This window comes from Penicillium malachiteum (genome assembly GCF_028827825.1).
Source record: "Penicillium malachiteum strain IBT 17515 chromosome Unknown utg000003l:1.0-4950554.0:1.0-4952489.0, whole genome shotgun sequence".
Lineage (NCBI taxonomy): Eukaryota > Fungi > Ascomycota > Eurotiomycetes > Eurotiales > Aspergillaceae > Penicillium > Penicillium malachiteum.
Window position 1 is genome coordinate 2,129,488 of NW_026643096.1, and position 16,477 is coordinate 2,145,964.

General features: G+C 47.0%; 5 protein-coding genes across 5 annotated transcripts; 4 read left to right on the forward strand and 1 right to left on the reverse strand.

The window, feature by feature from the left end:
• Positions 1-11: 11 nt before the first annotated feature.
• N7483_007127 (nucleoporin NDC1) lies at positions 12-2,121 on the forward strand (the record flags this gene model as incomplete). Its single annotated transcript, XM_057090564.1, has 3 exons — positions 12-144; positions 230-497; positions 555-2,121. The coding sequence occupies 3 exons, from the start codon at positions 12-14 to the stop codon at positions 2,119-2,121; spliced, it is 1,968 nt and encodes a 655-aa protein (XP_056945305.1).
• A 464-nt stretch (positions 2,122-2,585) lies between these two features.
• Positions 2,586-3,361, forward strand: N7483_007128 (AAA-ATPase Vps4-associated 1 family protein; the record flags this gene model as incomplete). Its single annotated transcript, XM_057090565.1, has 4 exons — positions 2,586-2,699; positions 2,805-3,068; positions 3,122-3,198; positions 3,247-3,361. Coding segments are annotated over 4 exons (570 nt in total), but the record flags the coding sequence as incomplete, so codon positions are not given.
• A 4,112-nt stretch (positions 3,362-7,473) lies between these two features.
• On the reverse strand, positions 7,474-8,893 carry dspC (dual specificity phosphatase YVH1; the record flags this gene model as incomplete). Its single annotated transcript, XM_057090566.1, has 4 exons — positions 7,474-7,903; positions 7,987-8,358; positions 8,521-8,739; positions 8,850-8,893. The coding sequence occupies 4 exons, from the start codon at positions 8,891-8,893 to the stop codon at positions 7,474-7,476; spliced, it is 1,065 nt and encodes a 354-aa protein (XP_056945307.1).
• A 5,098-nt stretch (positions 8,894-13,991) lies between these two features.
• N7483_007130 (uncharacterized protein) lies at positions 13,992-14,378 on the forward strand (the record flags this gene model as incomplete). Its single annotated transcript, XM_057090567.1, has 1 exon — positions 13,992-14,378. The coding sequence occupies one exon, from the start codon at positions 13,992-13,994 to the stop codon at positions 14,376-14,378; it is 387 nt and encodes a 128-aa protein (XP_056945308.1).
• A 714-nt stretch (positions 14,379-15,092) lies between these two features.
• Positions 15,093-16,161, forward strand: N7483_007131 (uncharacterized protein; the record flags this gene model as incomplete). The annotated part of the gene is made up of 4 exons (XM_057090568.1): positions 15,093-15,128; positions 15,190-15,281; positions 15,344-15,595; positions 15,654-16,161. The coding sequence occupies 4 exons, from the start codon at positions 15,093-15,095 to the stop codon at positions 16,159-16,161; spliced, it is 888 nt and encodes a 295-aa protein (XP_056945309.1).
• Between the last annotated feature and the right edge of the window lie 316 nt (positions 16,162-16,477).

Sequence of the window (16,477 nt, forward strand, 5' to 3'; positions counted from 1 at the left end):
GCTAGCACATCATGGCCGTCGCCCAACCTCGGCCGTATCGGCGCATTTTGACATCAGCGCTGCACCGGCGGTTTGTTCATGCATCTGCATTGGCTTTACTGGTTTGCTATGGCATAGCAATTGCCATTGGCAGCAAAACATCATGTAAGCGGTTTGCCTGCGCGAGACCTCACGCTTGGTTTTCAATTCCACTTCAAGTTATTGTATCTGACATCTTCAATCGGTACAGTCTTCTGGTCATGGTTTCCTATCGGCTCTTGTGGTGTTCGCACCGTCCTTCTCTTCGTCACTTCTCTTTGCGTCTTCGTCCTTCGTGTCGGTCAAATGCACCTCGGGTCAAGAACCACCCCATCTTCTCTCAGCACATTGCGATATCTCTTCCCTCTTCAAGTGGCGCAAACCTTTGCCTGGTATCTTTTCTCGGCTTGGTGGTTTACTGAGATTTACGTATGGTCCTCTACAACCGGGGCTCACTTGGAAATGGTGAAGCGCGGCAGGTATGTTGAGTTTAGCATATCGCAAATGTTTCTAAGGCAAGAGCTGACCGAATTCAGACCACATGAACGTCCGCACCTGAACGAACGACCCATTTACATTCATACCTACCACTTAATCCTAGCATGCGTTCAATCGGTGTTCCATCTGTACTACGACTACGACAGTGTACCTATTCCGGTTGTCAAGCGCGCGCAAAATGCAGACGATCAGCGAACACACCCCGTTCCCCCGACATCGAAACATATCCAGAGTATCTTGCCACAGATGATTATCACCGGTCTTACGAGAAGTGCCATCGTTGCAGGCGTCACTCCTGTGGTGTATCAATTGTTCCTTCGCCAAAGCGCATGGAGCTGGTCGTTGTACTTCGCAAAGCTCTTCTGGAACTTTCCTCGCTCTGCCTCAGAACCCGACTCGTTCCTCCCTCCTGGATTTCTGTTTTTGATTGTTCGGTCTCTATTCTCGGGCTCTATGCTTGTTCTGTGCTGGCAATCAACTAACCTCTTTTTCTCTGTTTTCATTGGAAAGGAGCCCCTGAAGCGTGGGCAACCACTTACCATGGAAGCTAAGGATCCCAATGGTAGTCTTCTTAACGGCCTCAAGGCAAAGAAACCCATTGTGAAAGCATTCGCTCTATGGGAGCTCGGCCTCATCAGCCAACGGCTTCCCGAGCGCCGTAAGGCTATATTCAACGAGATCGACCGCGATAACGGCACAACTTGGTCGCAGATCTCGGAATGCCTGTTAGAAGTTATCAAGGACATCACTGCGCGCATTGATGCGAGCAAGGCCCCTGCCCCTGTTCCTAAACAGTCAACCCCAGCTCCAGCTTTCCAGCCGACTCTTCAGACTCTGCCGAGAATCACAGACGCTCCAAAGAGTGAAAATGTATTTGCTGCCTCCCCCAGGGCAAGCTCACGTCAAGACAAATTCGGAGAGGCGTTTGGGGCCGCCGCCAAATCGTATGGCCAATCGGCAGACTGGACACCTCAAGCACGAGCGCGCGCCCGTCAAGTTTTTGACCAAGCCTCATCCGCTGTGCTTAGCCCTGAGCGTAAACAAAAACTCATTGCTTCATCTGAGGAGCTCAAGCTACTTGCTGCAGGGCCCCCGGCCACATATAAACCTGAAAATGTTCACCCAGTTCTAGCACAGTTCCTTCGGTCACCCATCGGCCAGCCTCTTCGTCAATCCTATGCTCGGCGCGCAACCAACATTGTACTCGGTTCTCCTGACTCTTCTTTGACTGCAATCGTCGATGCGGTCGATTCTCTGACTCGTCTCCTGGTTGCCAGTCTGGCGGAAGACCAGTACGGCAAGGTTCAAGCTGATGTTCCATCTGCTGTTCGTCTACTCACAGATACGATTGTCTCCCTAGAGGGATTTGTTCATCAAGGTGGATTGGATGCCCACTGGACTGATGTCAATTTCCCTCCTTCGAGTAATCCTGCCGCTCAGGCAGAGGCCCGTCGCGTCCCAGAGATCGAGCTTGTCTTGGATACACTGAAGAGCGGCTTAACAGACCTGTTATCCGCTTTCAAGCCATACCTGCGAGCCATTGGACTTTCAAGTAAGGACCTGAGGCTAGCCAAGGAGGCTGCTGGAGTTGATGCGGAGGAATAGTCATGATCTACGATGGACATCATTTGAGCTTCAAAAGTTCGAATGTTTTATGTGTATTAAAAGCGGCCGTCAGCATAGCCCGGTCGCTGACTTTATGTTTTGTTGTTGTATCCTTATGGGAGTTGGTTCTCAGTGGACAAATGCATGGTCGGGCGTTTTGTTTTCCTTTCTTCCTATTTTCCTCCTGTTAATGAACGTGGATTTTTTTGGCAAATTTTGAAGATGATAACATTTTCCTCGTATAAACTAGAAATATCAAGATTCAACAATATCAATCGTGATCGTTGGATCCCAATAAATCTCCATATACACTTAGAGCTTCATTTTGGTCACATGACGGCATCGACAACTTGCAACTTCATGTTGACCGTACACGCAAGTTCAACCCCCATGTTTTATTAATCTCCTCACTTGCCACAACAAACGCTCTGACTTGAACTTGAAATACCTCTTCGGCTGCCCAGGTCATGTCTTTAACTAACATATATCACTTGCGTCGCGTCGCAGATACGTCCGCCAAATCATGTCTTATCTGCTATAAGCCATCAACAAGCGTACTTATTACACCCGATAACAAAGTAAGTACACCTGAAATATGCACTGATTTGGCTATCGGCTACGTATACTTGGCTGCTTGTGAGATATGAGCTCCCTATACACTTCGATACTGACTCGAAGTCCAGGACTTTTTCTACGTGTGCCCCGCCCATTTGCAAGATCGTCACTTTTGCACACCCATAGTGGACAAAGAGGGCGAGGCAAAACGTCAAAAAGAGGAGGCTTTGGCGAAGGAGATTGAAAAGGTGAAGCAAGAGTATGAAGAAAAGCAGCGACGAAAGAAAGAGAAGGCCAAGGACGAGAAAGACAAAGATAAGGACGATTCCAAAGACAAGGATAAGAGTGCATCAGACTCCAAGACGAAGGACGAGAAAGAGAGAGATGACAAGGTGAGCAGCTGGAAATATCAAATTAACGGTCCCTCTTGCTAATCACTCCCTAGATTGACTCAATTAAAAATGCCAGTTCGGACTCGGACACAAAGCCTGACAACTCGCCGCGAATCTTTGAGTTGCACAAGTATGTTCTTCAACCCTCTCCCGATGCTTGATTGCTCATCAACTGCAGAAATTTCTATCAAATGCGCATTGACCGACTTCGGAGCATTGAGATGGCCAAGAGAAATCAGGAAAGAATGAAGAATCCTTCTCTGTTTCCATCAGTTCCGACTCGCGAGATTTAGCCTTGGAATGGATATCCAGATATAGGTTTCCCGTCTCTAAACCCTCTTTATTGGGTATACGACATAGCCAAATGCTCATGACGAGTGCTTATTTGCCAAGAAGACATCCGAGATACACTAACTGGCTGGTTTAAAGACTGCATCCTTTCTACAACAAGGCATACCGCTGCACCACGAGACATTTAAATCAAGGGATCCGATCACAGATTAAGGCGGATACAGCCGCACGAGCAACCCCTCACGGCAAGGCTTGGATTATACGTGAATCATAAATCTTATCCGCTCAGGACTTCATAATTATACTCGGATTCTCAAACATTGACCCAGCCGGGAACATTCCCTCTTGAAGCTTGCGCAGGTGCCGCGATGCCAGGCCGCCCATAGAATATCACGAACTAGAGCACGCGGTCTTCAATACGCATATTAAAAACGTGCACAGTCCAAGTCCTCCATGGTTCCAAATCCTGCAGGATGACCTTCTTTCCTTCTCTGACGGTCCTGCCGAAAAGATTTACCAAACCCCTTTCCTATTCGAGCGGCGCTACATGTGTAATTTCCTGCAAGTATTTCAACTGCAAGGCCTCCCACAGCGCGGAAATCGGAATGCCTAACTGCCTTAGGCAACATCGCACGACGCAAGACATCTGCTTTGAACTGTAAAAGGGACAATAAGGCTATCGGGGCTGGCCGGATACTAAACACCGCGAACTCCGTGCCGTCGGCAGGTTCTGCATGGGTACAGGTGGGGTGAAGGGAAGAATAAGCACTAGGGAAATCCCTTTGGGGGTTAAATCCAGGAGCACCCCCTCTTCTAGAAACCCGCCCCCATCAGCCCTAGTGGGCGGTCTGGTCATTATTGGCTTTCGCTTCGTACCGTAGATCTACCGCGTTTTTCTTTGTTGCAAGAGTGTCAGGGTTTAAGCCGTTGTTCATTTGCGCTTGAGGAGGTCAGAGCAGGACGCCTTGTTGGGCTGTCATGTCGGATACAACCGCACTTCAAGCTCTATCTTGGGTTACTGTATCATGCATTTGGGCAACTGTGGCTTGCGTTCATGAAGCTAGAGTCATGAAGGTTGCTTCTATTCGGGCTGATAGTCCCAAGGTTGGCTTTTAGTGCGACTGCGTGTATTTGAAAGCGTTCACTAGTAGATCTGGTCTTGAAGTCATGCATGTGGTGGTCTAGTACAAGATCCTGAAGTATATGATTGGTGTAAATGCACAGGTTGTGGTTGGTATCTGCTCGGGTGAGTTATTGAGTACAACGCATACTTCAAGTTTGCATATCATGCTGGCTCAACCTTGGTCCTGGAACCAGCACGGTGCACATCCGCCTAGACGCCCAAATATAGATCAATTTTGTACATATTCAAGTTTAGGTGCGCTAGTCTCGGACGAATTCCTCAATATTGGTAGTAATATGGAGTCAATGATCATGTCTGCCCAGTACTAATGACACTGGCGTGATCAGTGCTCAAAGAAAGAGACTTGGAAGCGATGGTAGATGCCTAACAGCAAACCCACTCTTCGGACTACTAGAGCTACTAGTAGTAATACTAGTCTAGTCTAGTATATCATGATAGATTTGGGGTCCAGGTTGAAGGATGTTCACCGATTTCAAAAAATCAACCTTACACTATAGTACCGGTTGACTCCGAGGTCCGACTTGATATCCGACCTAATTCAATGAACATGTGCACGTAGCACGATAACTGCCGAGTAGTATTATGAATACTACGACTCATCCAAGCACAGATTAACCGAGTACTCCGTAGCAGGACACGTAATGGTCACATCTTGGCAGCATATACTTCAGATGTATCAAGCTATTGGAAGCGAATAAACTATGATTGAAGCAAACCCGTAAGCCTCCCCTGACCCAAATGAATGACATGCATGCTAATGGTCCTATGATCTCCAGTTCAATATTGTGGCACAGGACCCCCAGGTCAGCCTAACTTGAACCTGGTCGAGTGACGCAGCCATTTCTTAAATCATCAGATGCAGGACCCCCAAACATGCCACCGGAAATCCACAAGGCTGCGGGACTAGATGCGCCTAAGCTTGAAATTGTCAGATATTGGAACATGCAAGGCGATCAACGATACCTTAGTGGGAAAAAAGGGGTCCATAAGTGCGGAACTTTATCCAATCTTTTTTGGTAAAGGGGAGCAACTATGATATCAGCGCATTTTGAGAAGTTCTTTTTCTTTTCTTTCAGAATGCGACTCCACTACTCCGTTCTCCGTAAAAGCTGAGAGCTCTCCTGCAAGGCAAATGTGCACAGCCCCACCCCCACTGGGCTAAATGAACACTGCCAATAAGATAGCCCTGGTGAGCGGGTATGTTGTAGCTTGTTGGCCCCAGGCAACATTCCAAGGCAACTAAGGTATTTTGAAGAAGTTCTTTTTGAGGAGATTTATTGAGTGAATTGAGTGGAAAGATTCATATATTGAAAGTTGTAGGTTTTTGTATATTTCAAAGTATTAATTGAATCCTTTTGGATCTTTTCTTTCTCTTCAATATTCCTCGTTATACTTGCATTGTAGAGTAAAAGACCATCCAAGGGCGAGATTTTGTACCTGGTGTATGTAATAACAGTAACAAACATGTATTACCAATACAGACGTCGCAGGTGGTGGATCCAATCGGGAGACCCAGGAAGGAGACCCGCTTTGCACAGCCTCCTTTTGCTTCACCAACCTTGGAAAGCTTTCCACCCTGAAGGGGGAATTAATCACCATCCCTACTCGAGCCCAGCGTCATTGGCGTCTGGAGTTGCTGATCCCTTTTAAGGAAGAAACGGCACAGTGTAGGATTGGCATCGCGCGCGTCTTCTGAGGATGTGGGGCGATAGATTAACCCTGGAGAAAAGGAATAAACCACCTGGGGAAGGAGAAGAGAAAAGCAGGGGGCACACCGTAAGAAGAAAGTGGAGCTACCGGCTGACGAACAAGCGTCACGCCCCGATATTATTCAGGTCTTCCAAGGTTGCTCTTCTGTGCTCTGGAGCCCGAGTCATGTTGGTGGGTAACTATGGATACGTATGTAGTAGTATTGGTGACCTTGGTGGTAGTGCCGGGGTGCGGATATCAATAGTCCAATCTATTATTCTATACTTCGTAGTCAAAGTCACTAGTATCAAGAAAGATGACCGTGAGAACCTTGGAAGGCGTCAACCACGAGCTTTTTGGGTGCACATTATGCATAATGCATAATGCAGCCCTAAGCTCGCTTGGCCAGGCCCTTAATGGGTGTCTGGAATGAGGCGTTATTGGCTAGTGTTCAGGCTCAGCCGTCACACATCGCCGAACCTGTATCACCTTGCCACGGCAAACCTGTACAAGGCTATAGGCTGTACGGAGTGGGTGGTGGCTATACGGAGTTTATTTCCTTCTCGCAGTTGATCTTCGTGTATCAAGAGATCTGTCGAGTGTGCGGTGTGCAGTGTGACGAGTGCTAAATGGATCGCCGAGGGAGTCCAGCCAGCCCTTTCAAGATTGATGCGGTTCCGTTTTGACCATTTTGTTGGAAATCAAGATCGTAAGCTTTGGTTCGCTGTTGAAGAGAAGGCAGAGCCGCTAGTGTGTTGCCTAGCGTGAGATGGGTTCATTTTAATTGCCAATGAGACAACGATTCGTACTCCAAGCGGGAGGCTCGCTGGAAGATTTAACTCTTGAGCCGCGAACAGGGCTGAAAGAGGAACCTTGTCCTTGACCCTGAGATCGCAGGCGGAGATGTGACGGAGAATCAAGTTCTCGGAGTTCCTGAGTGGTCGCCTCAAGTGCCGGGGCTAGACCGCTATGGCTGGCTGAATGTGGGAGAGAAAATGTATACATGAAACATAGCCTTCATATGACGCAAGTGGCCATCTCCAAAGATAGTCAAATCAGTGCTGAATTCTCCGTGGCCTATATAGAAGTGATTGCTTCAAGTGACTTGAAACAGGGATCAATAAAAACCAAAAGATTTCCTTGTGGGGTATGCTGATCGGCGCTTATGCAGCCCCCAGGAAAAAATAGCGTCCGAGAACTAGAAACTACAACATAACGAACCAAGGAAATTGACTAGTTCACAGTTTCATGATTCGTAATTTACATCGTTAACACATCACTTCAGAGGTTTCCACGTCCCGCGCCCGAGTTACTGGGTCCAGCAGGTTGCATTCCTGGTGGGAGTCGAATGCCTAACGCGGCTGGGGAAGGGTTGCCCAGTACTCGTTCCTTGATATCAACACGAGCTTTCGCCAAGCCAATCGCGGGCACCACCCAGCTCTTACAGCTGCACTGCATGCCTTGCCATGCGAATTTTCCGATGTTGGCCCCACAAGTGGGATTGGGGCAGGCCAGGCGTCCAGACAAGGGTGCATCTCCGGTAAATTGAGCGTTCGGGTTAGCATCAGATGCGGATGGGTACAGGCTTGAGCGCATCCATTTCATGGGGTGCAAGAAGATATGCGCGCACTCTGCGTTGGAGTTCACCCTGACGTTCTGGCGCTTTTCCTCCTCATGTGAAATGATGTACTTGCTGGAAGCTATTCCTCGTCTGTGTGATATCATAGCACATTAGCTTTTGACTCGTTGTTATGAGGGGCTAATCAGCCCGTAATTTGGGGAAGGTTCACGAACCGGCATTTGCGGCACTTGATCTCCACCTCACGCTCAGGAGTTTTCTCGGGTTGCTGCTGGGACGGGAGCTGCTCGTCTTCGTCTTCGAAGCGCACCGACCCCATTTCCGGGGCACGACCACAAGCCACACTTTCCTCGACCTCGCGACGATACAGCCATCGTTGGTAAACCGGCTGGCTTTCCAGGTCATCGGGGCATTCCATGTCGTAATACAAATCTAACTGATCCATGAAACCCGGGTTCGGCTCACAGAAGGGTCGGCCTTCACGGATAGTTTCCAATGCTACGCTCGGCGTAATTGAACGGTCATTACGTTGCTGGTGCATCAAATAGGCAATGCAGATAGTTGCAGATCGGGATTTTCCCATCGCACTGGGATATCAAGTTAGTCATTTGATTCTCCAATACGAGGTAGACACGGCTTGTTTCAGTGTTTTGCGGAAGAACAGAGACATAGTCTTGCAAAAGCAAAAGGATACACGGGTACCAAGAGGAGTAATGTAACAAAAGAAAGAACAAAACCAAGTTACTTACCAATGAACAAGAACGCTTCCACCGCTATCCAAGCCGGATTGAATGAAATTCACCGCGGCGGGCATATGACACAATAGGTTTTCATCGTCGATATCATCAACATCTATCTTGTGGTGCTGATAAGAAGATAGATACTCATCTGAGCGGAGACGGATCACAGAAACAATATGAGTGATATTTGCTCTTTCGAGGGCCGCTTTGTTCTTCAGAGCCAATATGCTATACCCAGTAGGTTTGTTAGTAAGGTGTTGCTATATTGAGGCGCGCCGTGTGGAGGCCCACTCGGTGGGAGGAATCTAGTCAAATCATAAAGGCAAGGGTGTACTGACCCTCCGACATAAATGTTATGACCTGGGATCTGATTCATCGCCATAGCTGTCAACGTGCGGTGTTTCCCGCTATTTACGTTGATGATATGTTTTGGCAATCCAGAAGACTCTGCCTTCACTTCACGGCGATATCAAAAGGGCCGTGTCTGCCCTCACTTGTTGACCCAAAATGGTAAATAGGGCAAGGGCATACCCGCAACAGGTGATATCCATGACAAACTTCATATGTTTGCAGTAGGCGGTCATAAAGGCGGTCGAGGCATATACATTCTGCCTAGCCATATGATAACGACACTAGTCCCAAATAGGAAGTTAATGCTGCCATGATATTGTTGCCTTAGGTCCAAGGCTACCAACTAATATTGAGGATGATCAGATACTCGCACTCTTGCATCACAAGGTGTCAAGACCACTCTGTACTCCGGCACCCACTTGCTCGGTACTCTTCCTGCTTCCTCATTACCACTAAAGCGGGGCCATTTTAATATGAGACGTGCACGACCCCTACGAATCAACCAATCCCAGCTGATGATTCTATGATCCTCCAATAGAGCAAGATTGGGGTTGACCCAATGGGCTGGTTTATCCACCTATAACTCACTCCGCATTCCAAAAGATATCATAGGACTTGCCGAACCCAGATAATCTCGCGAGCACATCTGATGGGGGGAAAAGGTTTTCGGCTAAGGGATACTATTGGGCCCCATCCATACTAGATAGCGCACCAATAACCAGTCCCATCCAACCAGGAACACCCAGCTTGACTTTTAGCCCCAGCCAGCCTTGGATAACTCGCCGCCACCGTCTATACCAGCGTCGTAATACAGCCCCCTTTCCACTGGAATCAAAGGTTATCAAGAAAAGTGGGCAAAAGAAAAAAAAATGCCCGTCTGCGAATAATAGCAACTGGGGCAAGGACCAGCTGAGTGGATCCCACCGCGTGGGTGGGTCGTGGGTTATCCCTGACAACCCTCAAACTTGCACACCGATATTCGAAGAGCCGATTCGTTCTGCGCGCTGCAAGGGGTGGGTTCATTGGTTGAAATTACGACTTGCCGCGGGTAAGTACGGGCGCAGGAACAACAATGCCTACTACAATAGCACTTGTATGGAGTACGCTAGTTCTTACTAAAGAACAAGGCTGACGCGGATGTCGCATCCCTTTACCTCAAGGAGAAAAAGAGGCGCCCTGGCGGCACACACGCGCATTTGCCACTGACCTGCAGCCCTCTAGGGCTTAGACTGACGCCCTACAGAAAGCGCAGACCTGGGAAACCCGACCAACAAGAGCATGGTTATTTTCCCGTTTCACGTGTGCTGAACCACCGATTATCACTGCCTAAACCGAAGTGCAGAACCACACATGGCAGAGTAGCTTGGCTTTCTCGTAAACCCAACTAGGACTTGACTGCGACGATCGAGCATCATTGTGGAAACTCTCGAGACTAGTGTCAACTGGAGATGGAACGGCCCCGGCAGCCGCAGCCACACCTCTTAAGCCGTACTGTAGTAGAGCACTAGTAAGCCAAGATTTGGTTCTATGTCGCTACCATTGACCGCATCAACTGTGCGGAGTATGGAGTAACATTGAATGAGGCGAATAATCAAGTAGACAATAAACCCGATTTGCAAAATGCGACTTGAAGCCAAGGTCGCCTGATTCAACGTCTTGAGACTAGGTCAGACGACCTGATATTGCAGTCTATTTGATGCACTAGTTCATTACCTACAAACACACCGGAAAGCTTACTGTCTCATTGACCGAGGTAAACTGGGTCTCGAATTTGGTAACTTCAAAGTTCTCAGTGGTATTTTATTTGGGATTCAAGTATATTGAAACTAGGAATTGATTCCAAGAATGGTAGACTAGACCCGAGGCTATTTGTCCTCCAGGCTGTCATTCGCACCTCTCACCTTTTTTGGCGTAATAGAACTTTGAAGAACCTTGGAAAGAGGAAAAGCAAAAATGAAAAATTTATATAAATTCTAATATGTTAAAAATTAAAATAAAACAAAATGGTAAAAAAGAATCCAAGATCTTGAAGAGTACCCAAATCTTGAACATTTTGAAGCTGGTGTGGAGCACAAAATGGTGAATCAGCACTACTTGTCAACGTCAACGATCTCGAGGAGTGGTTATGTTGCCGTCACTCATGCTCCGCTCCTTTCTTCCTTGTCCAACCCAGTGGACATGTCTTACTTTTAGACCAGGATAATCACATAATATGATATTGTGTGTGCTCAGATGCGAGAAAAATCCCACCCTTGCTCTCGATCCCAAATGACAGCGGACCGCCAGTGTGGCAGTGCATGCATGACTGGGCCCCAAGTGGGTCACGCTAGGAAATCAGTGGATCTACAACAACGACTCACAGTTGTCCCTTTTCATGTGGAGGCCAAAAAAGAATGTTCTCTCTGCCCTGAAGACTGTTAGCCAGTCATCCAGGAGAATAGGAACATTATTGCCGCGGAATCCGAATCCTCCGAAGCACCGTGCTGTGGATTTTTGACCAGGGAAAAAAAGGTCCTGTGTCTTGACCCTGTTTTTTACATAGTAGTCCTCCCGCGCACCCTTTTTTTCAATCTTTTATTTTTCTTGAACCGATTAAGGACATTGGTACGACGATATTGACCAAAAGAATTCGTTTTTTTCAATAACAATCCCGGCAGATATAAGCCTATTGCCAAGGCTCCTCCAAGACTCGGTGCATATTATCACCGCCGGTCAACATCTGTTCAATGAATCTACCAATCATTTCTTCGCTCATGGAGAAGTCTCCATTATATTATTGGCCAGTGCCTTCCGCCTGGTCTTGTACATGCCTAAGCAAAACGTCAGCATGGGTTGTCACACTGAACCATGGTTCTTCAAGGAGCGTGCATTTTTCTTCATAGCCTTGGAGTATAGTTTAACGGCTCTCATTATTTACTACGTGGTAAATATCCACACTGCATACATTGAAACCCACTCGGTCGATGTCTCAAATGTATAGGTAGGACACTACCCAGGTGATCTCCATGGTATCAGATCATCGCGAGGCGTCCAGTGTATACGAGAGATTCCAAGGCATCCTCTCCATATCCTCCCCACCCTGGCGTCAACATGACCGTAAATGGACGGAATACATCCACATGGAATTCCTTTATGTTTATTGTATATTTTAATTTTCTTGAATTTTGATTTTGATTTTAGAATTTTCTTCCATTAACGCCCGGGTTTAAGTCTATGTATTCTACACCCCCTTTAATCCGAGTCCACGGGTCACTGTAAGAAGGGAGGAATGCTTTAACAGAATATGATTTCCACAAGATGAAGAACAACTTTACTGTCTAGAACAATAGCCCCTGTCACTAACCTAGGTTAAAGTGATTCTGGAAGGTCCTAGTTCCAAGGGTTTTAGAAGAGCGTGAACCACGGATCTCAATTAAAGTCATTGGCCCTGATTCCAGAAGCCTCAAAATTAAAATTACGCCCATTAAGGCTTCAGGCTTTCCGAGGTCAGGGCTGAGATTAAATTGGCGTTTAGGGCTTAGATGTATTAATGCATTCAACGTGGCCATCACACCCTACTACCTAGGTACTTAGTAACTAGTAACTCAAGCCCACGCGGGTTACAGTAATCAGTAATCGAGATCTGATGATCCTACTCAAAAACCCCACTTTCCCTCGGTATCTTACAAGGTTAAAACCATTTGGTAAGTGGCTTACACTGTAAGTACATATACCAGTACCAGATTCTTTTTAACCACGTCAGAATCCCCGTAACTTGCAGGTTAAAATTCGACCCAAAAAGGACGTATGATTTCTCTTTTTTGCCTCTTTGCGGCTTGTTAAGTTGGTTTTTTTTATTTTATTTTATTAATTCCCATTTCCATTTCCCCCTCTTCCTTTACTTTCTAGGAAATGAGATCACCATTGCCTCTCATTTGATCTTAACTTCTTTTCTTCCCCCTCTTCATCGTGTGGGATCCAATCATCTACTACTTTGCACCGCCATCGCCCCGACTTTTCCTTCTAACTGCCCGACCTTCCCACCTTGGCTACACTTTTAGTCTATGAGATTTTTTTTTTTCTTATTTTATTTTTTTCTTTCTCAGCCTTTTTCAAATTTCGATCCATTTTACGGTTCCAGTTGTTCAGCTAGTGGCGGGGTTTGCCCAGAAATTAAGCAGCAAGAAAAAAAAGGCCCTACTATACTCGCCACAGTCTTTTCCTTTTTGGCATCTAATCGCATGAACTTTCGTCTTGCTTTTTCTCCACCCTTTCCCTTGGGCTTCTTGCTTTTTCTTATTCCCTTTACAATCATACCCTCTTCTTTTTTAAATTATTAAAAGCCAAAAAGAACTGAGATTCAAAGTATGTGTGGTACCAGTCCCGCAACTTGCCATTGATTGGTTTCTATGGGAAATAGACGGCTTTTTCCACAGGGCTGTGCGTGTCACTACTGCGGCAAACGTTTCATATATCCCATGAGGCGAATCGCGCTGAAGGGTCTCGAAGGTAACTCTCTTTTGTTTTTGGATTTTTCTTTTTTCATTATTATTATAATTCTTATTACATGATTATTTATCCCCCCCCTTTCAGCCCTATTCCTTGCGCAATAATCCAGCTGCGCGCGCTTTCCCGGTTCCACTAGTCTGACCTTCAACTAGTATCACAGCCAGCCGCATGCCATTCTTCCGCGACTGCTAACATCCCCGTCGCCACCTTCGGATATTCGCCTTGCGCTTGCTGACCCCCAATTTTTTGGAAGCTGGACTTTCTCGTGGTGGGGTGAGGCTGGTTCAACGGTCCACTTAGGAATCCGAGCTGGTTTCACGACCGACGGTTTGCGCTCAACTGGATTGGGCTATCGCTGCGACACCGGATCTTCATTTCGACCTTCATTCTCCCGATAACCTTGGAGCTATTATTGTTTCATTTGTGCAAGAGAACTGAGAAAAGGTTTCATTTGGATTTTCACTTTTCTGGGGTTGTTTTTTCTACTCGTCTCCGACACCAAAACCCTACCGAGATCTATATGCCACTGCGCCGAATTCTATCGCATACGTTACAGAATGGACCCGAGACATACTGCGCCGGATTTTTATGATTTTAGAGAGCGCGATTATTCTTATCCATCTGAACGATTCCCACACACAATGCCCGACTTACCATTTTCATCACACGGCCCGTTACCTATACTATCTCGGCCTGCCATGCATACTGTGCCCCCTCCACTACCTCCGCCACCGAGGATCCGGGATTTGGAAAATGGTTACGACGCAGGCTGGCATCATGGAAACGCCGACAGATCCACCACTTCTCTTCCGCCGATAAATCCGAATTCAAGCTTGTTTGGAGGACATCGACGACCCGATACCGCTCCACGAAGTGATCCCATGGTGGTGGATGAATTAGAGGGAAGGCAAAGTGGATTTCAATTGTCTCGTAGTCCGGAAGCACAGATTAAGATTGAACCACCGCCTCCGGCAGATGATGGATTTCCCAATTCCATGTCTGTCACTTCTCCGTCCGGCCCAATGTGAGTAACTCTGCGCAGGCAGATTTCACTACTTATTTATTCTGATTATTTTCGGCACAATTCACATATACTGACGACTAGATACAGTCTGAAAGGAGAACGGGATTTTTCTCTAAGAAGTGTGAAGGATTCGTCAAATGCGTATGATCAACATTTACTGTCCAAAATTGGAAACTCATTATCACCTCGAGGTTCTATCAGTCATGGATCTGATCACCGTGGTTCGCTTTCAGCACTTACAGTTCCATCTCGATCACCTAGCAATTTACCCTCACCAGGCCCTTCAGAAGGTTCTACGCTTGATGTGAAATGGAGCTACAGCCCCCAATCAGGAGGAGTATCGCCAAGATCTAATGTTGGTTGGAGAGAATACATTGAAGGGCGCAGTCCAGGCCGTAGCCCGAGCGTGGAAAGCAATACACTGGATTTTGACTATATGCGAGATATGGGGAGAAGACGGCATCATGGAAAAACTCAGTCTCGCGAAGATAGCATCAGTCTACCAAGCCGATCAAACCGCGGAAGTTACGACCAAGGTGTCTTTTCAGATCTCGAGGGGAATTTGGATCGGATGAACCAATGCTTCCTCGACCATATTTGGATGAACCCATACCTCCTCGACAATTCATTCTCCGTGAACCAACTCCGCCTTATCCTGAACACTCAAGACAGGGAATGAAGCGGAGAGCTTCTTCGCCTCCGCGAGAGCCGATTAGCGATGATCGTCATACTTTGCATGTGGCTACAATTAACGGTGATTTGTCACAGCGCAGGACTAGTGGACAGCCGTTTACAAATAACTTGACGGTGAATAGCAGTTACGCTCCGAGTCAGCGAACTTTATCTGCGGCATCATCCTTGAGCATCAGAACTTCGGGCTCTTATTCCTCTGCGCTGTCCATCGGAGGTAGCAGCATGACCAGTCTTTCACCATACGACCGCCCATCACCTGGGGGGACTTTCGCCTAGTTCAGATCTCGATACGTTCCATGAAAAATCGATATTGAACCCTAGCTCCCCGGTTGCGCTTGTTCAGCCCATCCCGAGGGTTATAAAGGGCTCGAATTCGCTTGAGCCACCCGCTACAGATGCTACAGGCAAAGTTCCGGTTCCGAGTGTGCTAAATGTTCCCAAATCTGCCAGCTCTAAGATTGGGGGACTCTTCATCTGCGATTGTTGTCCTAAGAAGCCCAAGAAATTCGACAATCCAGACGATTTACGGTAAGCACGATATCGACGAAGTATGAAAAAAGTGAATTCATGCTAATTTAACTCCCAGATCGCATGAGATGGAAAAGCAGTATTCCTGCCAATACTGCAACAATCGCTTCAAGAATAAGAACGAGGCTGAACGGCATCAAAATTCGCTCCACCTTCGACGTCATTCCTGGTCTTGTGCCGCTCTTCAAGGATTCCAAGCAGCATTCCACGGCTCGGTATCCCCATCTTATCAAACAAATGCTGGCCCGTCGCACGACACATGCGGTTATTGTGGGGAGGAATTCGCGAATTTCCCTCGGCCAGACTGGGATGCCAGATTCGAGCATTTGACCACAGTGCATAAATTTGGCGAATGCAACAATGCAAAGAAATTCTTCCGCGCTGATCATTTCCGCCAACATCTGAAGCATAGCCATGCTGGAAGCAGTGGCAAATGGACCAATATCCTGGAGAATGCCTGTATGAAGGAAGAACAGCCTCCGGAGCCTCGAGATAAAATTCAATCCATGTCGAATGCCGGATCCTTGACATCAAATACGATTGATGAAGTTCTTACGGAACAATGACAATTAGTGCAAAATGCTATCTTGTCTCGCATATGTCTTACTCTACTTTTGATACGTGCCCTTCTCTCTCACAAAATCGTCAACCTCTTTTCATTGAGTTCGATTCTTTCTCTTTTCATAGAGTCTCACACAACACTTGCTCGAATCCCGAGCACTTGAAATCCTTTACGATACGCATCCGACTCCTCCATTTCTCAGTTTTCAATCCAGACTTACCTCAGCTCCGAAAAACGCATTCCATGCAAATATAAAAGTGATGTTCTTCAAAAGTTCATGAAGGCGCTGGATATTACGACTTGACACGATCTTTGTTTTT